Below are 24,269 nucleotides of genomic sequence, written 5' to 3'. Positions count from 1 at the left end.
GCTTTCTATAAAGAAGCAGGCTCATCTCAGATTGGAGGATTGTGGGTGCCAAACCCCAAATCTCAGAGGACTTAGAACTAGTTGTCAGTGTCACTGACAGTTTACAGCAAATGCCTCAGGGTGACAAGGTAGGCATAGCTCTGTCTGGTGAGTAGGCTCACAAGCCCACTGTTCTGTCCCATCCCTGGGAGGATACACTGAGGGCCGTCCCAGGCTACAAGTTGGAACACCAGTGATATCAGGACCCAATCTGTGGGGGAAGGGTTCATGCTTTAGGCCTGGCAGAGACACAGTTGGTAGTCCCATTGTCCTCTGGTGCTTGGTTTACTGTCCTAGACATCCTGACGCATACAGAAAGCAGTGGGTTTGCAGGAGTATCCTTGCTGCAACCCCTCTCTCCTGTGATCCTGCTCTCCCCGAGACACACCTCCGGGGCCTGTGCACTGCCGGGTGTATCTTAGCCTCATCTGGAGGAGAGGAACACAGAGCCTGAGTGAGTCACTTTGGGGTCAGTGTCGGTTGTTCTCAGGCCCAAGAAGGCAGGGTGATGGCTGTCACCCCTGGCTACATTGTCTTTGGTTCATGGGGTACTGCGGGGACCTCTGCATTAGATATTTTGATGTGGTCCTGGGGTGACGATCCCATCAGGAATAATTCTCGTGGGTCCTGAGCTGATGGGGTGCCGCTTTCTGTAGTACAGGACTGCTGGTGTGGCATGTGCTGCTCTGCTGCTCTTGAAGCTGTTCTCTTGCTGGTAGATGGGGGGGGGGGGGTTGCGTCTCCACAAGTAATTGCCAGCCTCCACTGGCCCACTCTTGCTGCCAAGGCTGAGTCTGGCTGTCCAGTGTGGTTTGACCTCCTCTCTAGATGGAAGATTCCAGAGCTAGTGCTCTTCTTCTTCAGCCCCTTAGAGACACCTGCATTTCTTATAACATCTCCAGCCAGGCTTCAGCTACCCTGGGAGGCTTGCCAGGATCAGATAGTTTGCCTCCTGACCTCTAGGACCCCAAAGCCTTCAGAGCTATGCAACCTAAGGTATCAGGGTTAGCTCCTTCTTGCAGGCCTCACTTCTCTGTGCCCACTCCTCTCCCTGTCTGCCTTTCCCAGCTCTGTTCCCATTCCCAGTGCTGAACTCCTTCTGATCCTTCCTCCTCGGTCACAGCCTCTCCTTGTGATGCCCTCCCAGAACTGTGAACTTCAGAGTGGATATGAGAGGACATACCCAGCCTGCTAGTCCTGCCTGCTGCCTAGGAGTCAGATGTGGCAATAGAGACCCCATTGCACAGCATCAGGCTTTCTGACTTCAAGTTCTGGTATCCATGGGGGACTGGGATGAAAAGAGAGAGAGCTCTTGGGACAAGGCAACGTTGCCCCCAGCCTGAGTGCCAGCCTGGAGAGGAATTGGTGGCTGAGGCAGACATAATGCCAGGTTTCTCAGTTGGACACTAGCTCAATAGTACTTTGGGGACAGATGCTGCTGTTTGGAAGCATCAGAGTGTGGGCCGGCAAGCTCTGCCTCTCTCCTCTCCCTGTCCTTCCTGCCTGCTGCCCACTAAGCAGATTCTATTATTACCTTACTGCAGATTACTGGCCTCCTGCTTGAGGATGGACAGGCAGGCACTGGTGCGGGGGTGGGGCCAGTGTTTCTGTCTCTGACAGCAGGTGACTGCAGGGCTCAGCGTGACTCCCCTCCCTGACTGTGGCCTCCCATTGGCACTGCAGGCCAGGCGTGGGTCCATCTGTCTGTCTCTCTGATTATCTGGGCAGCATGTCCCCCTGGGGGCAGGGAGAGGGGTATCCCTGAACTGTTTATGGTTCCTCCAAGAGGTTGCTTCCCTGAACATGAGAGCAGTACTGGCCAGGCTGCCTTCTCTTCCTTGGCTTTAAGGACTCCTCAGCTTTCTCATGGTTTATAGCTTCTGTCTTAATTCACTGTTCTGTAGATTCCTGCAATAGGGCTGGTACAGGGAAGGCATAGGGTGAACATTGGCTGAGTGTCATGGAGGACACTCCATGTAGGGGAGTCCCTCCTGCATGGAGAGAGTAGATTTGCCAGACCATTGGTGCTCATAGCTGACAATAGTAATGGGGCAGAAGAGTCCCTGGAAAGACTAAGGAGGCCTTTTCTACCCTTGAATTCCTCAAGGAGATGCTGGGTTCTGCTGGTGAAAAGGCCCAGGGTAACTGCCAGGGTACCACAGACCTGAGGATGCTTCTGCTAAGGGACACTGATGGGTGGTTGTGAAAGTCAAATTGGGATATCTCTGGGTCTTTCAAGTTGTGCCTAGTTGTGGCTGTTCTGGGAGAGCACTGGGGTAGTCCATTGCTGGGCTGTCTGAGGGCCTGAGTGAGAAGCCTACAGGCTGCTCAGATGGGGAGGCCTGGAGCTTTCTGCTGTGGGATGGGGTTAGAGAGTGTATGTAGATCTGTAGGCCTGTGTCAGAGTGTGTAGCTGAGTATGTGCAGGTGTGTATGTGTGTGTGCTTGAGCGCATACACACACACACATATGTGTAGGGCTGGTGTGTCTGTGAAGATCTGAACTCCCATGTCTGCCTGTGTGTGGGATGACAGTCAGAGACTCCCTGGGGCTTCCCGAAGAAGGCATCCCCAACCTCATCACCATGGCAACCCCATTGCCCATCCCTTGGGCACTGGAGGGGTGGAGCCTGGCAGGTGCAAAGCAGGAGATAACAACTACAGGACTCAGAGTTCTGCCAGCATGGGAGCGGGTGTCTGTTTGGACTCCCACAGTCAGGCCTACAGGCTGTAGTGGCTCCTTCCAGGTCCCCACCTTCCCAGAGCATCACAGACTGCCTGACACTGTAATCCAGTCACCTCTGCTCTTCCCTGCCTATCCCTCAGAGGGTAGCCAACTGCTGGTCAAAGCAGTGCCACACATGGCATGCACGCAAAAGGTGGGAGTCTACCCCCAACCTCATGGAGGCCACTGGGGGCTCCTAGTGTTGGCTCTGCAGGTATGGGTATCAACCCATCGTTCACTCTGCTGGGCTCCACCTGGTCCCTGCTCACCTTTCCACCTTTACCCTAAACATGCCTTCCAGGAAAATGCTACTATCTCAGCACCTTCTCCTTCTGGGGTCTCTAGGCCTGTCACTCTGAAAGTGGCTCAGCCAGTGGCCTAATCACCTGCTTCTATTTCCTAGGTCCTGCACCAAGGGAGGGAGGAAGAGCAAGGCTTCCTTAACTAGGGCAGCAGCTTAGATGAACGGTTCACTCAATTGAATTACTGAATAGATAAGGGATTCATCAAAACTATCTCGCTGGGATAATATTACAGTATTGAATTGCAGGGACCAGTCAATAGAAATGTAATATGATCACTGGCATTGCAGGGATTGGAGTGTGGGTCCCTACCCACCTCTAGGGATGTGCCTCAGCAAGAAGGGAGCTCCCAGCACTGGCTGAGGTTCCACATGGATACTAGGAGTGGTGTACAGGGGCAATCCTGCTAGATTCCTCGTGTGCCCTTAAAATTTCAGTTTCATAGAACTTGTGGCCCCAGAGAAGGGAGCTGCCCCACACAAGGGAACTACAGAGACTACCCATGGTGCTCCCTAGGAGGGGCCTGTGTCAGAGTGTGTAGCTGTGTATGTGCAGGTGTGTATGTGTACATGGGGTCTTGGACAATGCTTCCTGCTGGTGGGCTTCTTGGGATGTATGTGGCAGTTAACACCCTGCTGGGACTCTAGCTGGGGAGAGGGCTTCACTGACATCACAGCAAGGTTGTCTGTAAGCTGCAGGGACCCGGTCAGTAGCTACTGGACTACCAGTCACAGGGCTGGCCAAGAGGAAAGGGTTTTTTTTTTTCTTTTCACTGTAGGTTCTTGGACCCTCTTCCTCCACGGATGGGAGATGTGGAACTCTCTCCCCCGTCCCTCACCATGGGGTATTGATGGCAGAGCTTGCTGTGTGCCAGGGACCTGCACCCATTAGCTGCAGAGTCCAGCTCTCAGGGCCCTCAACAGTGTCTTCCTAGCCTCCCAACCCCTCTTCTCCTAGAACACCCATCCTGTAGTCTGCCTGTTTCCTCTTGTTAGCACGGAGGACCTGAGACACCCAGTTCACTTCCTGGGGAGGATAGACCTAGCCTAGCTTCCCTCAAACCTTCTCCACGGTGGGGCTTCATCTGCCGCAGGGGCACTTCCTCAGGCTAGTCCTTGCTACACATTCTTACACATGCTTTTTGGTTCTACTCTCTGCCCTTAGGGAGGCCCATGTGCCCATCCCAAAACCTGGCTTCAAGGGTTGGAGTTCAGTGCCTGGGCCACTTGTCATTGTTCACACCAGGGGCCGGGGCAGACTCTAGGACATGGCTATTGAAACAACTGTGGAGGACCTACGTCTTCTTTGTCCCTTAGCCTGAATACATCCTTCCTGCCAGATCCACAAGTGTCCTATCCAGCTGGCAGGCGTGGGATGTGGGGTCTCACTTGGAGACACTTACACCACCAGGCCAGTGTTGGCTCTGAATCTACCTTCAGACCTTAGCCTGGCAACAGAGTTAGGACCAAGCCAAACCTCTTCCCCTGCTTCTCATGTTGACTTCATCCTGGGAGCAAGAGAGCCTTTGGGAGAGCTAGACTGGTGACCTAGCCCCTGGGGAGGTGTCCCTGCCTAGGCTACAGGTGTGGTACCAGGGTTTGCCTTATTCCTCTGTCCTCTTCCTTGACATAAAGCTTTTCCCCTTCCCAGGACGTTTGTCCCTTAGCCTGAGGGACTGACCTGATCTTGGAGCATTTGGAACACTCTAGGCTCCTGTCCTGGCTATACTGGCAGATGAGGACAGTTTCTGCAGGATTCCATGGTCCTTCTTTGGCAGGGCATGTGAAGCCCTTTGCGCAGCTGTCCAGTCATCTATATCTCATTGGAGAATCACCTCTCTGTCATACTGTTAAGGGTGCTGGTGATGTCACTAGTGAACCAGAGCTCTTTGGACACATCAGGCCTCACGTCCCCATTCACACCAGCCTGTCACTCTGGGATGTGTTCGGATTGTAGAAGTCGCTTAGTTCACTTCAAGGTCCATATGGTGTCCCCAAGGGCTGGAGTAATGTACCATGTGAACTGATTAATGAGGTTGCAGAAGGCAGACTATGATAGTGTGGAAATGGGCCATGGTTGCAGAAAAGGCAAGGACACTTTGGTGGGGAAGGCTACGTAGGCTCTCCTGATTGGCTGATGACTTAGTACATGAGTGCTAAACCCAAGACCAAATGAATGTTTGAAATTGTTATAACTGCTGTAAGTCAAGTCTACCGAGATTGCTGTAGGATGTAGCTGAGGTAGGAATGCTGGTCAGTAAGTCTCAGGAGGCACATTGACGGTTCAAAACAGAAGATAGGAACTGTGAAGCCCCTAGGGATGGGTCCATGTCCTCTTCCCAACTTGCCACTTATTTGTCATGCAGCCTTTCTAGTTTCTGAGGCTTGGGTGTCTGAAAGTAGGGATGCCCTAGCACTGTGCCCTGTAGAGTGGGGAGAACTTCAGCGTGGTGCCGAGAAGACCCTCATGCAGCACATGTAGACTGTTGGCTGCTCTGGGTCTTGGACAGTTCTGAGACTCCAGTGTTAAGCACAGGTGGTTGCTAGATGTCTCCTCTGCTCTTTGGGCCCTTGGAACTTTTGTAGGTAGAAGACACAGAAAGAAGAAGCCATATTCTCTGATTCTGGGGGCTGGTTATCTACAAAGGAATAATCTATGGACCCCAGCCAGGATGTCCCTGGGTACCCCTTCTTTGGGCAGATGAGGGCATATCAAGGGAAGTGGCTAGGGAAGTTTCTGGGGCACAGTAGGGGTCAGAACATAGCCCCAACTAAAGGAGGCAGGAAGGAAAAGGGAGTTTTGGATGCTTCTGCCTTATCTGCTCCTGTCACCATGGCAACAGATGGAGGTTTGGAAAATGAGGAGGACTCTATATGAGGTGACTGGGATTTGGAGGCAGGGATTCTTCCAGCATCATTCAAGAGGGAAGGATATGACCTCAAGCCCCCTTCTCAGGGCCATTGACCCTCAAGACTTGTGAGTAGGCTTTAGAGAAGGGCTGATTCTCCTTTTTAAGGCCCCTCAGCCTGGCTCCTGGGATAGAATGGCAGATAGAATGGGGTGAGTTTTATGCCCCCAGCTGGATAGTAAACAGCAGGGTGGGGGCTTGACATTGGGTATGGCTCTGTTACCCCCAACCCGAAGCCAGGGAAAAATGCCTCCCTGGAATGCCAACCTCACCCATCATGTACCAGATGTCTTTGGACCCTTTCTTCCTTATTCCCCAGAGAGCTTCCAGGCCTGATCATGGCAGGTAGAGCTAGGCTGTGGAAGACCAACTGGCTACACTCACAGGCTTAGCCTTCACTCAGTTCTCTGGCCTCTTCCAGGCTGGGGTGAGAGAAGGTTCAGACCAACCCTGTATGAAATATTTATACCCTATGCAAGTTCACATTGGTGCATGAGATGAGAGAGGGACTTGGCCCTCTGGGTAGGCCTAGGCAAATGCCTAAGAAAACAGTGGGGACTTTCACCATGGGGATAGAGAACAGCCCTAGCCAGCTGTTACATTCCCAAGTACTGTGGGAACTTGGCAGTTGGGGTGAGGCCTTGGGCCTGGCACCACCCACTGTGGGAGAGGGCAACACTGGCCTGGTACCCAGGAGCCTTGGTACCCTGGCCTTGGTACCCAGGAGCAACTTGCCAACCTGGGTTGATTTTAGGAACCCCTACCTTCCTTTCCTTGGGAGCACAGTCTCTAGTCCCCAGTACGCCCTCCTTGCTGCATCTTCCCTAACAGTTAGTGGACTTGGGTATGGGTTTTTTAGGCAAGGCCCAGTGGCAATGGAATAGGTACGTCGGTCAGTATTTAGGCAGTTGGGGGGGGATAAAAGGGAAGAGGCTGGTGTGAGCCGGAGGACTTTACTCAACTTGCGACAGTGGTAAGGCATCCCATTAGTTTCTACTCTTGTTTGAACCCTGATCACTTGCCTAATCACAGGCCCAGACTAACAGTGATACAGTGTCTACCATATCTGTGGAGTCCAAGCCAGCACTGTGTGGCTGTCATTCTCCAGAGTCAGGGATAGGACAGGATCTCCTTGGGGCCCCAAAAGAGCAAAGGATAGTATATAAACTCACCTGGCAGCCATTGCATGGACTGCCACTATTTGTCCCTCCCTGTCTGCCACAAGCCTAGTGGTCCAGCCAGGCCTCCCAAGGAGGATGGTAGGGTGGGTACTTGTTTTGTAGCTGTCCCAACTCACACTAAGGCTGGGTCCAGTTGACCGTCCACTACACTCCAATCTTAAACTACTACCTTCAGATGACTTTAGTAGGACATGATTGAAGTAAGCACATGCCAAGTCCCCTGCCCTCCTTGTTAACCCAGGAAATTTTGCCCTTCCAAGTTCTTAGGTTCTGATCTGACCTCCAAGACCCCACAATAATGATCACCATATGAGGATGTGGTCTTCCTCATATGGGTGCTGAGGGAAGATGGACCACCTCAAGAGCTGTGAGTTCCTACAGGGCCAGTACAGAAGGTTTTGGGTCCAAGTGGGTCACTTTAGCCTGTGAAGACCCCTGGCATTGGTGTTGGCAGGGAAGAGTGACCCTGTCCTCAGGTATGTTGAAAAATGAAAGATATCGCCTACTTCTAGGGAGGGGGCGGGCAGGCCCTCTTCTTTTAGCTCAGCACCAGGGGAGGGAAAGGCAGCTGTGATGGGGCCTGGGTTTTGACCCTCTGGTTGTCCTAACCCAGGTTTTTGTCTCTTGAGTCCCAGGAAGTCATTGCACAGGTGCGTGTAAGTATGGTCTTCCTCTCCTGGGCTAGCAGTGGGAAGTGGCACTGACTTGTCACCAAAGGACATATTTGGGCTGATGGGCTGGGTGGGATTATTTGCCTCATTGGTGTGGTTGGTGATCTCCTCAAGCCCCGTGTCCACTTGCAAGGGAACCTGTTGGCTTTGCCTGCTATCAGGTTTGAGATCATAGGGTGACAGAGGTGGTCTTAGAGCTCACGGAAGCCCCTAGCCTGATGAGGAGGTGGGCTGGAAGTCCTCTGCTGCCTATTCCTGCCATTCTCTGATTGGAAAGGGATGCATACAGGGGTCCTCTGGGCCCTGGTCCAGGAGGAGCTCTCTGTTGGAAATATCCAGTATTAGGGCCTAGTTGGAGATGTGAGGTAGAGGCAGAGGGGTACTCTCTCCCCAAGGTCGGGAATCAAAATGGCTTTCTTAGCCCCCTGTTAAAATGTTTCCATTATCTGGATCAATGTAATTTCACTGTTGTTGCTAGAAGGCAGGAAAATGGGGTAGGTGGATTGAGGGACAGGCATGGGCAGCCAGGGTATAGTTGGGGACCCACTGGAAGGATATTACTTGTGTGCATAGTGGTTCTGTGCTGAGACCTGATTTTCATAGAGTTGGGAGATCAGGGGTCTCCTGTTGAGCAGGTTTTTTTTTATTCAACACCATGGATGCTTTATATTCATGGTGTGCTCTATTTACATTTCACCATGTTCCTAAGGCCTTTGAGTTTCCTGGAGTTCTAAGTCCCTCCACACACCCACCTTTTTCCCCCTTTTGGTGCCTTTGCTTACTTATTATAAGCTTGATTATAAAACTCCAGGTCCATTTTCATGCAAGTACTCCTTGCCATATCGCCTGGATTAGGAAGGCCTCTTAGGAGCAGTCTCCTTTCCCTAGCTTCTCTGTGGCCTCCTTATCCTCACCTGACTGTGGCTTAATGGGTTAAATACCTCTGTGGTCACTCCTGGCCAAAAATGGCATTCTCTTCCATCTGTTCGAAGCCTTTGCCAGCCTGTTCCTGGAGGCCTGGGTGCCCAGTATCTAAGCCTTCCAAGGCTGCCTTTGGGCAGTGGGGATGGCTCCAGACTTGACCCCTGCCTGGGCCTCTTCCTTGGTGAGCTTCTGGCCACCTTTCAGTGGGGGATGAGATGAACAAGTGTGGAGTCTTCACATTTGATTGTCTGCTACTAGGAATAGATGCAGGAGACCCCCCCCCATCCCACCCCATCAAGGTCCTGCCAGGCCAGGTGATAGTGGAACCAAGTTCCCAGACTCTTTTGCCCACCCCTGGGCTGCAGAGATGACTTTACTCTACCTGGGGAGGGACTTAGGACACAGGACAGCAAGGTCTCCTGAGGATGTTGTTCCTCTCTCCTCTCACATCCCTTTCCTTCCTGGGTCAGAGCCTCTTACTGGGCACTGACCTAGAGGTACATTTTGAGGAAGAATAAGAGGCCCCTGCCCCCTATTTGGGTGATAGGCAGAGGAGGGCGGGGCACACAGAGGCAGCCAAAGGGCCGTAGGCATGTGAAATATTTCAGGGCTTAATTAATTTAATTTGAGAGATTCCTTTTCGGAGTGTGAACAGTTGTCTCCCCAGAGACATGCGCCTTCCCTGGCGCACTGGTGGGCGTTCTCAGGATCTGTGTGGAGGAGCTTTGCCTGCACCCTGTCGTCAGCCTCCCCCAGCACTGGGGAATCCTGACTGCAGCCATGGCTCAGAACCATGAGTGCCCCGGCTGTGGGGGTGGAGGCTGAGAGGTGAGGAGTGGCTGGGGAGGCTGCTTCAGCACCCACAGCTGTGTGGCTGCTGAGGAGAACATGAATACTTTGATGTCTGCAACTTCAAAGTCTCCACAGCCCGGCCGAGGGAGAGGCATGCTCCCAGCCAGTCTTCCTTTGAAGCTGCCCACTGGGTCTGAGCACCCCCAACCTGGGAGCCAAATTCCCTCCCCTGTGTGTGCCCCATGCATCTTGATCACTTTGCCCACCAGTCTTGATTTCCAGCCCGATGTGATCTTTCATCAGGATTAGAAGAGGGGGCTAGTCAGGGCTTAGGGTGAGGAAACGCAAGGGCCTTCCTGTGCAGAAGCCAGGCTCTAGAACTAGAGTTAAATTGTCAGGCCCTCTCTCTGGAGCATTCTCAGCATACTAGGCTGACCCTCCACAGGCAGAGGGAGGGTCAGCCTCTAGAGATCTAGAGCCCTGAAGCCGCATCAAGCTTGGGCTCTGGAGACTTAGGGGTTTCTGCTGACTTAGGAACACTGGCAACCAGCTTCCAAGGACTCCCCAGCTCAGCCCTGAGCAAGTCTCTGCTCTCTCAAGCTGTTCAGCTTTGGGTGGTAGGAGGCCCCTCTACCTGGCAGCCACACTGTGCTATCTGTGTTGCTGACAGCTTGATGTCAAAGAGCTCTCGAGACCCCAAGCTTCTTGAGACCCTTATGTCACCCACCCTGTCCCTGGACTCTGTCTCTCCAGTGTGCTCATCTGTAGATAAACAGTATGGCCCCATGGGCTTCTCTGACTACTACTTTGGTCAGGCATGGCAGACACCCTGAGCTTGGACTGAGAGAGTAGTGCATATGACACCATCCAGCTGGGAGCGTTGACTGCTGGTGCAGTGGCAGGAGGATGAGGCCTGAAGTCTTGTGAACCCAGATTTCCAACAATGTGACCCCAGGCCCTGAGCCTGCTTCCTCCTATGAGAAAAAGAGAAGAGCTCTGTGATTAAAGACGAAGGTGCATGTAAGCCTAGTTCTGGTCATACAGTGGCATTGCTAGGACACCTGGTCACACTACTGTTCTGTCCTCCATGTCCAAGGCTGGCAGTAGGTCTAGTTTAGCTGGTGGTAGTCATGTTGCAGTGAGCAAAGAGGCCTTTATGAACAAACCTTTGTGGAGACATGACTAAGTTTGTGATGAAGAACATACTTGTCTGTGTGAACTGAAGTGTTATGCGTTAGGTCCTTAGGCCTCCAGACGGAAGTTGATATGAGAGCATGTGTGATCTCACACTACAGGGTAGGCAGTGTTGGGAGACTGCTGGTAGTCTTTGGTGCCTCCGAATCCATCTGACCTTACATTGGTCACATGTGAAGGCACTAGACCAAATAGGTCATCATCTATCTCCCAAGCCCTCCATTTGAGGCTTGGTACCCGGGATGGGTGCAGGCATCAGCAGTAAGTGCATAGCAACTCCATCTGCTTCAAGTCTATCACCTCCGTCCGCCCTGGGATGCTGTCTGCTCTGGATTCCCTAGCACCAGGTGAGTCTCAATGTAGGGCAAGAAAAGAGAGAGCAAGACAGGGAGGAGGTGCTCCTGGGGGTAGCCTCCAGCTTGCCCTCAGGACCTTGCCTTCCAAGGAGAATAGTAAAGGGGCTGTGGAATCCTCACGGGGGGTGAGACAGGATGAGGAGCCCATTTACTAGAGTGGGAACCCAGCAATGGGAACTTTGCCAGCATGTAAACGGGGAGATGGATACAAAATTCCCCACTCCAAAAGACTGAGACATCTTGGCATCCAGCAAGGGCAAAAAATGACCAAGACTTTGCTGCCTTGCCCTCCTCCAGTATCCATGCTGACTGATTGTGTCCCTCGTCCTTTGCCCCCTAACCTCTATCCCCTGTCCTGGCCTGAGAGGCCCAGGCTTTGGACCTGCTGAGATTAGTGAGCAGTATAGGCCCTTGTACCCTGGGAACACTTTGGCTATGGGACTTTCATCAGGAAGAATTCCAGGGCTGTGGTCATAGCTGGGGATATGAAGGGGGCTAAGCAGGCTGATGCCTTTGAGTCTTGCCTCCTGTTGATCAAGAAGAGCTCAGCTTTGTCTTGCTTGGCCTGGGACGGGGAGGAGGTGAAACAATTTAGAGACCACATGGTGAGTGGGGTCAGATCTGGCCAGGGCACTGCTGCAGTGAATGGCTGTCCCCTATGCCTGACTGCCCGGCCTAGCATCATCTGGAGGCCTTAGGGACTGAGCGTTCATCACTGTTGTATGACCTATCACCCTGACGCTGAATGACTGACGATGGCGAACACCATCATCTCCTGGTTCCTTGTGTCAGAAATTGGGGCAGCTTAGCAGTGGCTTGGCTTAGCTGTAGTTGTGGCTGAGCTGTGGTCATGGCTTAGCTGTGGCCTTGGCTTAGCTGTGATCCTAGCTTAGCTGTGGTATTGCTTTAGCTATGGTCCTGGCTCATGGTCTGCTGAGGTTCAGCTGGGTTGTTTTTGGGAGGTGAAGGCCATCCCTCCATTGCTCAGGGCCAGAGAGCTGCTGCATGGAGACCTCATTCCTCTGCAGGATGCTCTCCATAGAACATCGCCCTAATAGTGGCCATGTTTCTTTGGTCCAAGGCCAAGAGAGGGGCCTCTATCGGGTGTGGCTCTAACAGGCTGGCTCACTGGGGGCCTTGGGGAGGTCTGCTGGAACAGTGACTGAGTTGATGGAAGAGTTGAGACCAGGGAGGTTAGCCCACAGGGCAGTTGTGGCTACCTATACACAAGGGACCTGTCTCCTCATCCTGTCTTACCAGCATGGTGACCTGGGAACTAGATGGCTGCTGCTTCCTGGCCTTTCTCTCCAACTCTAGGCTCAGCCTTTTTTTTTTTTTTTTTTTTTTTTTTTAAGAACCTATGGTAACCGAGCCAGCTCTGTGCACCATGCACCAGTTTCTCTGGTCTCCTTCCCTGGTGTGTATATGTGCACGCACTCATGCGTGCATGCATTCGTACATATGTGCCAGTGCCAGCTCTCTGGGCAGAGCCTAAAGAGTTCTGTCAGCATGTTCAAGGACAGCTGTGGGCTGGCAGGTATGGTTTTATCTGCTCTCTGCTCTCAGTGAGAATCTGGGCATGATGTAGAACACCTGCCCTCTTCTGGCGAGGGTGAGGACTCCATTTCTCATGTGTCTGCCCTGCATCTTACCATACACTTAAGGACTAACCTGCTCCTGTTATGGACAGTTTGGGCTCTGCATTGTGAACTATTTTCCCAGGATGGGGCCACCTCCTGCCAAGCTCATACAGGCTGGCTGTGAGTCCCATCTGTCACCTCAGGAAAATGGGAGCCACTGCCCCTTCACACACCCACAATGCTGCATATAGAGCAGTGAAGGAAAATAGGTCACTTTGTGCTACAGTGGTTGCCCTGGAAGCCGAGCCACCTCGGGTAGAGGCAGAAGTCTAAGATACACTTGGTTCCAGAAGCAGGGTGGTGGTCACTTATGGGGGATATACAGATGGCCCTTGAAGCATTTTTCTCATGAGCAGGTGCCCCCTGCCGGGCTCACCTGGAACTGGGGGGGGGTGTGCTCATCAGCTGACTGGGGCCCAGCATTCAGGTGCGTCCTGCCTGGTGATAAGCCTCACTCCTCAAAAACTGCAGAGGAGGCTGCTGCCAGACATTCACATACTGCATCTAAGCACTAGCTGACTGCGCAGGACCCTGCTCCCCAAAGCTGCCACAGGCCAAGCCCCAATACCCAGCCTACTGCATTCAGCACCAAGGACAGCAGCCTGCATTAGGTCTGCAGGCACAGGCAGGAAGCACCTCAGCCACAGCCTGCCCCCTCCATCAGCTCTCCTGCTGCACCTGACCACTGGCACTCTGCTCTAGGCAGAACTGGTTCCCTTTTACTCTCTGAACCAACTCTGCCCAGGATAGGAGTTGACAGAAACCAAGTGGATCCCCAGGATGACCTCTAGGCAGGTAAGTAGAAGTGGCAGGGCAGATGCATTTAGGTATGTGCAGACAGGTCACACAGGAGGTGCCCACTCATACCTGGCTATTCCTGAAGTCCTGTGGAGAGCTGATCCCATCAATAACAAGTCTCATGAGAGGCCAGGACTGGTTCTAGACAGATTTTCCACTCTGATAACTCACAGGGACGATTGGGAAGATATGAGCCTGAAAGTGGCTGGTTAGCGATGGCTTGGGGACAGGAGAGGAGGGAAGAGCACTTTGTCCTGGGACCTGCCCCTTGGGATCCCCTAACTAAGGTCCTGCCTTTCTTCTGCATTGGTCCCATAGTTGTGGGATAGCAGTGCTCAAGGGGATAGACATTCTGTCCAGTCAACACACACCAGGATGGTCTGCTGCTCCGTGGTTTGGGCAGTGTGGCCTAGCTTGGTGACAATACCAGCACTGAGGAGGGCCTTTTGCAGCCCACAGCACCTTAGGCCATGGCCATGGATTGAAGGGGTAGAAGGGGCAGTCCAGAGATATAAAGAGTGTCCACTTGGGTGGCTGCAGCATGTGCCTGCATGTCTCATGATTGGTGTCTACCTTAAAGTGACGAGCAGGCAGGGCTCAGCAATGCATCGCATACCTCACTGCATCTCAAGCACAATATTTCTGCAGAGGCATCAGGTCAACTGGGAGACCATGATCCACTTAGAACCTCCTGTTGCCAGTTCCTTCCCTCCGTCTTCCCATGCCTGGCCAGGACACCTGGAAAATGCACATGGCTGCAACTTTCTGCTTGTTCCCCTGGTCCCAGTGCCACCTCCCAAGAACTGTGACCACCCCACCCCCAGTGCAGGGCAGACAAGGTTATAGTATTCTGTCTACCCTGTGCAGCTGGGAACCAGGAGTTCATGAAGCCTGGAATACAAATTCCCGGGTGTGCAGATGCACGTACATTTGGGTCACCTGCTATCAGGAGCACGTGGTCCAGGACACGGACTGGACAGGGAGACGTGGCTCCCACAGGCTTCCCGATCACTCAGTGTCATACAGACTGTTTAGAGTCTTGTACAGTGGAGGTCAGGTGCAGAGCATGGCTGCCAACCTCTGATTCTCCACTCAGGTTCAGAAGCTCCAGGTACCTGTGTACCTCCAGGTACACGCTCATGTCAAAGTCACCCTTCAGAGTCTGGGACCCTCCTTAGAGGTGTGGAAGCCCCAGTACCTTTGAGCCTGCTGCCACCCCATATAGAAGCAGAACACAGTTGGATCTGGTGGCTCCTCAGGCTTCCAGCTCAGCCCCGCCCTGGCATGGCCCCGTGTAATTATCTGTGACATGGTATACTTTCCCTTTCTGTGCGAGGCTGCATCTGTGTGAAGACAATAATTAGAGATAAAACTACAATTGGAAAATAAGCCCCAGCGAGTTAGAGGGCTGGGTAATGAGGGGTGATCATGGGCTTCCCTCCAGAAAGCTGCCTGTCCCTGAGGCTGCAGGCCAGACGGCAGGGCTCCTGAGGGCATACTCCACTCCCTGCCAAAGGGAAGGGGAAGAACTGCTCATAACCCAGACATATATCCCCAGAGGATCCCCCTTTGCCCCTATTCCTGAGGCAGCACCCCATTTCCCACATGGAGGCAGGGAGGGAGTGGCCTAGAATATCAGGAGAGCTTTACCAAGGAGGAGTGTTGCCGTGCTGAGTTAGGCAAGGTATGTTCAAGATACAGCGATGGGAGATGGGCTCTCTGCGCACACTGGAAACACGTGGAAGAAGGTGGAGGGAGGGGCCCAGGATGGCCCCCTAAAGCTTAGCCATACTGTGTCCAGAGCTACTCCTGTGGTACTTATTCCCTTGAGCAGGGGTCCTGATCCCCTATTCTCAGGAAGCCCTACAGAAGGATTAGGCTCAGGGTATGGCCCTCTGTCTTCTTGGCTCTTTAGACGCCAGCCAAGTAGATTCTAAAACCCAAGCCCCCGCACCACCACCTCTAAGATGGGGCCTGAGGCAGTGCCTGATACACAGCTATGCTGAGCAGACCTCGGAATGGAGATGGATGGAGATGACACTGGATGGAGATGACCGCACTGTCTTCTGAATATCTGATGTCTGTGAAGTCACCCCATACTGCTGGTCACCTACTCTAGTTAATTCCACTTCCTCCCAGTTCCTACAAGCCTTCTATGGTGTCTGTTACACCCAAGACCATGTAGAGGCTGAAGAGTGTGCATGGGTGTGAACACATGCATGTGGTAGTGTGGAGTGTGTGTGCACGTTTACGAGAGAGTGAGTGCATGGGGCATGCGCATAGCCGAGACATGAGTGTTCTGGTGTATGGGCTCATACCTGTGAGGCTGAATGTGTGTGCACAGGTTTGTGAGGGTAAGTACATAGGCATGCAGATAGTATGTGAGTGGATATGGATTCGTGGACTGTGGGGGATATGGGCTTGCACACAGCTATATAATGGTGAGTATGCCTGTAATGTGAATATAAGAGAGAGGACGTGAGGCATGTGCCATCTCTGCCGGGCTCAGCATGTCCTTGGAGGTTGGTTACTGAGCAGCTCATGGTTTGGCTGCACCATTGGTTTAACAGCTACTAGGTATGCTTGCCTGCTGGACTGTGGTGACATACGGAACTCTTCTGGTTGGGACTCCAGTGTTCCTTGTTCCTCATCTGCTGAGACATGCAGAGTCAGCTGAGAGGCTGGGCCTACCTGCTCGCAACACATTTGAGAATGCCCGCCATGCCCCTTCCTACCCGCCAGCCCTGCTCTTGGGCCATTCTTGGGCAGAACCTGGCTTTTTGTCCTCTGGGCTCTCCTGAGGGGACATCTTGTTTCTGGGTCACTCCCATCTCCTGCTTTGTCATTGTGGCCTTATCCTTCTGCAAGTGGATCTACAAGGTGTGCAGGAGCCCTTCTTCCTGGGGCAGGAGCCTTTTATCACTCGTCCCACTATTCTTCCGCATGTTTCTTGCGTCTTATTTCACGGACTGGATAGTTTTACCAAGTCTTAAGTACGTTCTGACCAAGTGCAGATGGTCTTGTGTCTTAGTGCCTTGGCCAGGGCCATAGCCCATGTGGTGACTGAACCATGGATAGTAGATGGCCGGTACCCTCAACCTCCTGGCTAGTTCTCTTTCTCCCGATCTGAGCAGGAATCACAGGCATTGGTGCTGGATCAAAGACAGTCAGCAAGAGGTACCAGAGCCTGTGCCGAGCCTATGGGATGGTTTCCCTGGCTAAGGTACTCCACCGTGGCCACCTCTCAGCTTGGGCTCTCACATGGTAGGCATCCTGGGCTATCCTACATCATGAAAACTCAGCTTTGCACTTAGATACCCAGGACTCCGGCTCCAACTGGGTTCTGAAACCACATCTCTGTTGTGACCTTACTCAAAACATGAACCATCTTTCCACACATTTATCTTCGTGTTCATTTTTTTGTCAATTTGTATATTATTGCCTTGTGCATAGATGGGCACATACATGCGCATGTCTCTGTATGTTTGGGTACGTGTATGTGTGTGCAGGCGTGCATGTGTAAGTGTGTGTGTGTGTGTGTGCGTGCGTGTGTGCACATGCGCATGCATTGTGTGTTTTCTCCTCAATTTCCAAGATCCCTTTCATTTGGTTGGGAAATTAATCTTTTGTGGAGAAGGGAGCTAACTGTGCATGTCAGAATGCTTCCTTTAGCCCTGATCCACCTTTCCACTGATCTTGCCCTGCCCTGTCCTCGTGTCTTCTGCTGTGGCTCATTCTTCTGGGAAAGCATCTGGACCTACCTACCCTGTATTGAAAAGAGCAGTCTCTGCCTCATGACTGGTAATCTTGGTCCAGTTTTGCTTCCCATTGGTCTCCATGGGTCCCAGAGAAGACCCCCATACCTCCTCTAGCCAGTCTAGCACCCATAGGTCTCATGCTGGACACTGGAGCCCCCTCTAGCTCCAGGCACCAGCCTCAAGATGTGTAGACTCCTCCTTAAGGAGCGTGTCTAGGGGCTGGTGCTGACAGGGCACTGGGGCGCAGGTACAGAAGTCTGCAGCTGATGGGTCATGAGTAAGATTGTGTTGGAAGACAGAGTGGCTCTGGACCCAGAGGATGCTGCCTCTTCAACCGGGAATGTACTTGGCCTGGAGGAAGGGCTCTGGTGACCTGGAAGAGAGGCAAGGGCATACAGGGTTCAGGAGGAATCTGGTTTTGGTGCAGCAAGACACTCTTCCATGAAGTCATCTGATCAGTGAGCAAGGTGGTCAATGGCCAGGATCTGACAGGCATGGGAACTGCAAGTCAGAATGCAGAGCTTCCATGAGGATGAGGTCCCTGCTGTTTGGGTGGGCATGAGATAGTGCTAGAGTTGAGTCTTCCTTTTTCTCACAGGCCTGGTGAAGCTGGGAATCCACTGTGTCACCTGCCAGAAGGTCGCCATCAAAATTGTCAATCGTGAGAAGCTCAGTGAGTCGGTGCTGATGAAGGTGAGGCAGTGGACCAAAGTAGAAGGGTCACCACCTAGAGGGATGGACCTAGGAATCTGGGCCTAAGGTAGATGGCCTCTGTCCTACCCCCTAACCTCAGCTGAATACATGGGATCCAATCTATTTCTGCTGGAGCAACACAGGGTGGCTCCCAGGCTATTTCATCCTCAGAAAGAAAGGGTTTCATCTGCCTTGACTCTGTTATCTTGGAAAACAGTCCCACAGTGAACAGTGGTGGTGCTGGGCTGGCATGCCAGAGCAGCTGGCTGGGCCTCAGTTCTCTGATTAGAATGAGGAAGTGCTCCTGGCCTCTGAGACCCTTCCTGCCAGGACCAGGCTGTCCTGAGGAGGGCTGGATTGGCTCCAGCTCGTGATGTGGAGAAGCTGAGAGACTTAAGTGGGTGGCAGCTGTAAGAGAAGACAAGAAGCTCAGGTGGGGTGGAGGACTTTAGGCATCGGTGGGCTGACCAGTTTTGAACTAGGGACACATTGGCTAGACAGATTCCATGGCACAGTGGCTCTGAGATACAGTGCAGGGTTTTGGTGCTGTGGACATTGAACACGTGAGGGTGAAAGGCTTTGGGGACAGAGAGGCCAATGAGAGGTTAGTGCCTACCACAGACTAGTGGCCTCTCACTGCCAGTGCCTTGGGGCAGAGGTGGCTATTGGCAAAGCTATGCTCATTAGAGTTCTAGACATAAGCTCAGGAACAGATGTGGGGGTGGGCACTGGAACGGCTCCACCTTCCCTTTCAAGAATGGTGACAATCTGGAGCCTGCAGAAGAGGGGCCCGTGTTCTTGCACAGGGCCTGCCGCACAGTTCCGCACCCTGCACGTGCACATGCAGCCCCACACAGGGCAGCAAACACTCACCTGCAGCTCTACCCTGGTCCCGACTGCCGACTTATGCAGAACCCCTACCCAAGGCATCTGTCCTGGCATCTGCTCTTCCCAGGCCTCCTGGGAAAGCGAGATCCGAGCTGCAGATATCCCATCTCTCCAGCTCAGCCCCAAATGCAGTGTAACAACCATAGGGGACAATGCAGGCAGGGCCCTGGAGGGCCTGTCTGAGTGGGCTGTGGTTGTCAGCGGGACAGTGACATGGTTTCTTTGCAGGTGGAGCGAGAGATTGCCATCTTGAAGCTCATTGAGCATCCACATGTCCTGAAGCTGCATGACGTCTATGAGAACAAAAAATATTTGTAGGTATTGCTGGGCCTGGAGAGCTGGGGAGGCTGGGGTGGGTGGCTGCAGAGGCCCAGGCCGCTCTTGCACTTGGAGAGCTGGCTGTGTCAGTGTTGCCATCCAGCTGAGGGGGCTTTCAGTCCTGGCCACAGTGGGCTACAGTTTCCTTACCAGACCTGTGGCTGGTGTTCCTGGGGATCTGCAGGCTGTTAACTTGAAGCCAACAATGGGAGGAGCTTCCCTGGTGGGGGAAGATCTGGAGTCTAGGGCAGTACTAATTACTGTCCCCTTACTAAGTAGCCCCTCTGTGGGGCTGTATCAGTCTCCCAAGTCCCATTGCCCCATAAGGCCCAGCCTCAGGGAGACAGCCTGGGAAGAGTGGAGCTATCGCTTGCCAGGGCCGTTAGGAGGCCAGGGAGCAAGGCCACAAGTGAGGCAGCTCGGGCGCTGCATGGAGGGTGAGCCCGGCTACCGTATTAATTCCTGTGATCTGACAGGAAGCAGCTTGAGGGAAGAAGAGTTCATTTTGGCCCTTTTGAGAGCTGAGGATGAGAGCAGGGAGTAGTGAGCGGGGCACCAGCCTTCACAAACCTGGGGGCTGGACAGCAGATAGCCCTGGACCTCCATGATAGTCAGAAAGGAACTGGGGAGGGTCTCTGCTGAAGCAGTGCAAGACTCTCCTGCTGTGTCCTTCCTCCAATGCTGGTCCCAGTGTAGCTCCTCTGTATGATCTTCCTTGGATCCTCAACTTGTACTAGATCTCACAAGGCTTGCTCACAGAGCTTGAGACCCCAGGTCAGCTGACTCCAGTCAGCAGGTCCCCACCCATCCTGTCTAGTATGACTGATCTCGACTGCTCCCTGTTGCCAAGTGAGATGGCTCTTGACTATGTCACCAGCTGCCCTCCATTCTTTCCCTTGAGGGTTCATTCAGTCTGCGCCCATCAGACTACATCCCCTGCAGCCACGCATCCCCTTGGTCACCTCTTATACAGCTAAGATCCCAGGAGACCAAGAAGTAATCCCCAGGTGTAATCCCTGAGTTACCTGCACTCCTCTACCCCCACCTTAAAAACCAGTCTCTTCTTGTTCTGCTATACAGCAAAACCCCCAAGGGACCGATCTCAAACTGGGCAGAGAGGAGATGGCAGGCCCTGCTGGGTCAGCCTCACTCTTTTCTGTGGTTTCTACACCTGACCCACTGCCTTACAGGGGGTCCATGTGATCTTCACTGGGACCCAGCTCCTTGGAGTGAGGCCACCAGCAGCCACAGCAGGTGTCCTGCTTGGGCCCTCCTTGGGACCCTGCTCTGGGTCCTGCACCAGGTTTCTCTGCTAGGCAGCAGGAGGGCAGGTAGAGAGGGTCTATGTGCCAGGTCATGATGCTGGCACTGATGCCCCCCTGCCCCGTTCCACAGATACCTGGTGCTAGAACACGTGTCAGGGGGGGAGTTGTTCGACTACCTGGTGAAGAAGGGACGGCTGACCCCCAAGGAGGCCCGCAAGTTCTTCCGGCAGATCATCTCTGCACTGGACTTCTGCCACAGCCACTCCATATGGTACGAGCCAGGCCAGGCTGGGTCAGGCCTGAATCTCAAGAGGGCAGTAGGGTTCCCACAGGCTTCATCTAAGTGGCCTTAAAAGGCTTCCAGGGGTCCACCCAGGCTTCATCCCTGTGGAGGGGAGGGCAGGAGGACATGGCATCCCTGTCATCCAGGCCAGGAAGACCACTTAGTGTTAGCTTGCATGTATATTTTCTGCTTAATTGTTAGCCTGCCCACTAACAGGAGTTTGGAAAGGGGAGCAGTCCCCATCAAAGAGTTGGAATGGGGAAGTGGGTGCAGGGTGACATTCAGACTCATCTAGCCCTTACTCCCCAGCCATAGAGACTTGAAGCCAGAGAACCTGCTGCTGGATGAGAGGAACAACATCCGCATTGCAGACTTTGGCATGGCATCCCTGCAGGTGGGAGACAGCCTTCTGGAGACCAGCTGTGGGTAAGTAGTGCCCCGCAGGCCCAGGGCAGACCCTGGGGGCAGACACCACAGCCACTCCTGCCCAGGCTGGACAAGCTTTGAGACTGGCCTGTGTATACAGAGCTCTAGGACATTCTGGTGGGAAGCCCGCGGACTTGCTCTCCCACCACTAGAGCTAGACTGAGGGCAGAAGGCAGGAGCCATGTCCTTATAGTAGGCATGCCGGACCCTTTGTCAAGCATCTTCTTTCAGTTGTGGGAGCTGAGGAAAGGTTTCATTAGGCCGTCTCTCTTGGGTCTGGATTGATGGGTAGCCAAGCCAGAGCAGGTTAGTCCCTAGGCTTCCATCCCCTACCAGAACATACAGGGCTTTTAGGTTGGGGGAACTTGGTCTCAAAGCCATTCAGCCTCCTGGAGCCAGCCCAGCCATGGCCTGTGGGCCTTGCATGTAGGTTCCCTAGGGCAAGGTTTATGTGGAGAAAGCCTTAGTGAGGGTATAAGGGTGTGGGCTGTGCACCTTGGCCTCCTACCCCTGACCTGCTGTTTTGTCCTTAGATCCCCACACTATGCCTGTCCGGAAGTGATTCGGGTAAGTAAGCACTGGGGTCCCTGAGTTGGAAGGGCCCCTCATCCTGCTATCGCTGGGCTAGACACAACTCAGCTGCCTTCCCACAGACCCACTCCCCCACTAGGCACCCCCACCCTACACACTGCCAACACCTGGCATTGCCCTCCTCCCACAGGGCGAGAAGTATGATGGCCGCAAGGCAGACGTGTGGAGCTGTGGTGTGATCCTGTTCGCCTTGCTGGTGGTGAGCCTCACCCTCCTCACCTTTCTGTTCCACTCTCCCCAGTTCCCCACATCCTCTCCCCTCTCCTCCTTTTACGTCACCTGCCCTTGATGAGTGCTGTCCTGCCTACCCACAGGGGGCCCTGCCTTTTGATGATGACAACCTGCGGCAGTTGCTGGAGAAGGTCAAGCGTGGCGTGTTCCACATGCCACACTTTATCCCGCCAGACTGCCAGAGTCTCCTGCGCGGCATGATCGAGGTGGATGCAGCTCGGCGCCTCACGGTGTGTCCTGGCTCCCCCCCTGCCCTAGTCAGAATTTGGGTGCCCATGGGAGCCAGGACCTTCTGCATTCTTGTTGTCCCTTCTTCATACCATCTCTTGGACCTGTCCGATCCTTAGGCAGTCCTGTACTGGTGGGGCCCAGCTTCTCTAGCACTTTCTCCTGAGCACTTTAGGGAGAAAATGCCCTTGAGGGTGGGAATTCCCACCTGTGTCTGTGTGTGTGCTGCAGGCACACTATATGCACAGCGATGTGAGTCTTGTGTCATGCCGGAGAGATGTGCTCCAGTGTGGGCCTGTGTATGCCAGCATGTGCCAGGTATGTGTGGGGAGAAACGTGTGCCCAGCTGTGTGTGAGACTGTGCACAATTGCACAGAGGGTGAGTGTCCCTCTGTGTTACCTGTGCATGTGTTAGTGTGTGTTTCCAGGTGTGTGGCCAGAGCTGTGGCCAGCTGTTGTGGGGCAGAGTATATGCTCAGCTTGGGAAGCATGTGCCCAGCTGTGAGCAGGGTGAGTCCTCATGTGTGTGTCACCTATACACAGCACTGTGTGGGTACAGATGTGCATAGGTGCATGTATGTGGCTGGGCACAGCTGCATGTAAGGTGATTGCCCATGTGTGGTTAGCTATGAATAGCTGTGTGTGTGCGCCCAAGTATAGAGGGCCTGTGCCTGAATTTTAGGGGCACAAGTATGTTAGGTGGTAAGCCTGAGCCTGTGAGTGGTTGGTTCAGGTGAGCCCTGCAGGGTTCCCCCCTTTACCGTCATCCTGCCCCTCTGACATCCTTGTGGCACGCCTCCTGGCAATGTAAACCTTACAGCCCCATCAGCTATGGGGTGGGCAAAGGCATGAGGGAAACCCCAGCAGCTCGTATTGAGCCACACAGCATCTGCCCATGTAAAAGAAGCAAGATGCCTGGTGGGCTGGCCTGTCCTAGAAGAGATATCATCTGCCCTCTCCCACAAAGCAAGCTATCTCTGTCTCTGAGTCAGGATGGAGAGATAGGTGTAGTGGGCTACCCCAGCCTCCTGCCCACACCTGCACCCAGCCCCTCCCAGCCGCCTGGCTTTGCCTCCTGGGCTGGTTCCTCACTCATGACCTCTGATCTGGGAGGGCTCAACCAGGCAGGCCAGGTGCCCCAGGGCGCTGCTTGCTTCCTTGCCTCTCTTCTCCATGGACCCGTCCCCCAGCCTCTCCTACCCTGCCTTTATTTCCTCTACATCTGGGGTGGGGACAGGGGTAGGGGTGCTGGCCTGGGCCTCTGAGAATGCAGCCCCTGCCCTGCCTTCTCCTATTCTCCCGTTCTGGCCCCCTACCTCCTAACGTGGGCTCCCCCTGGTACTAACCCCCTGTTTCTCTTTCCTTGTAGCTAGAGCACATTCAGAAACACATATGGTATATGTAAGTAGCTTCTCTGCTCACTAACGCCTGCTTTGCCTGTTGCTGTGGCCTGCAGGGCCTGCTAGGAAGGGGGGAGGGTGCCAGCCAGCTCCGGGCGGCCCTAGCCTCACTCTCCACCTCCCTGAGTGGCTGTTGCAGGATACAGGAGGTCTGCAGGGCAGGGTGCAGGGACAGCAGCAGGTCTTGGGATCATGTGAGGGTGGACCTCCCACCCTCCTGGCCACCTCAGGGTGGGTGGAATGGTCTCAGGATGGGCCAGAAATGAGTGACAGCTGCTGGGTGCCCTGTCGTCCACAGAGGTGGCAAGAATGAGCCAGAGCCGGAACAGCCCATCCCACGCAAGGTGCAGATCCGCTCACTGCCCAGCCTGGAAGACATTGACCCTGATGTGCTGGATAGCATGCATTCACTGGGCTGTTTCCGAGACCGCAACAAGCTGCTGCAGGACCTGCTATCTGAGGAGTATGTTGGGATGGGATAAGGGTGGTTTAGCCACTGGTCTCCATGCCCCAAGTTCTAGCTGCTTTAGGGGCCATCCTTGTTGCCCCCTGTGGGCCCTCCAAGGCAGGTGGCCAAAGCCAGAGTCCCTGCAAGGCCCACTGTCAAGCACCCCACATCACCACATGCCCACCCTCTTTTGTCACCTCTCACCTGCTGT

At 53.7% G+C, this 24,269-nt stretch overlaps 1 protein-coding gene across 16 annotated transcripts in view; it reads left to right on the top strand.

Annotated features, from left to right (window-relative positions):
• The window catches only part of Brsk2 (BR serine/threonine kinase 2), a 51,408-nt gene that overhangs the window by 10,666 nt on the left and 16,473 nt on the right, over positions 1 to 24,269 (top strand). For 15 of the 16 annotated variants that reach the window (XM_055606806.1, XM_055606813.1, XM_055606812.1 and 12 more), the window contains exons 2-10: positions 17,886 to 17,980; positions 19,097 to 19,182; positions 20,582 to 20,722; positions 21,044 to 21,160; positions 21,694 to 21,727; positions 21,882 to 21,950; positions 22,066 to 22,212; positions 23,580 to 23,611; positions 23,909 to 24,073. In XM_055606806.1, the coding sequence (XP_055462781.1) occupies positions 17,886 to 17,980; positions 19,097 to 19,182; positions 20,582 to 20,722; positions 21,044 to 21,160; positions 21,694 to 21,727; positions 21,882 to 21,950; positions 22,066 to 22,212; positions 23,580 to 23,611; positions 23,909 to 24,073 (886 nt within the window). Of the gene's footprint in view, positions 1 to 17,885; positions 17,981 to 19,096; positions 19,187 to 20,581; positions 20,723 to 21,043; positions 21,161 to 21,693; positions 21,728 to 21,881; positions 21,951 to 22,065; positions 22,213 to 23,579; positions 23,612 to 23,908; positions 24,074 to 24,269 lie in introns of those variants that run through there. The other variant, XM_055606809.1, reaches the window with a different exon arrangement.

This window comes from Psammomys obesus, unplaced genomic scaffold, assembly GCF_907164565.1.
Source record: "Psammomys obesus unplaced genomic scaffold, mPsaObe1.curated_primary_1811, whole genome shotgun sequence".
NCBI lineage: Eukaryota > Metazoa > Chordata > Mammalia > Rodentia > Muridae > Psammomys > Psammomys obesus.
Note: the sequence above shows the minus strand (reverse complement) of the source record. Positions and strands in the feature narration are given on the sequence as shown.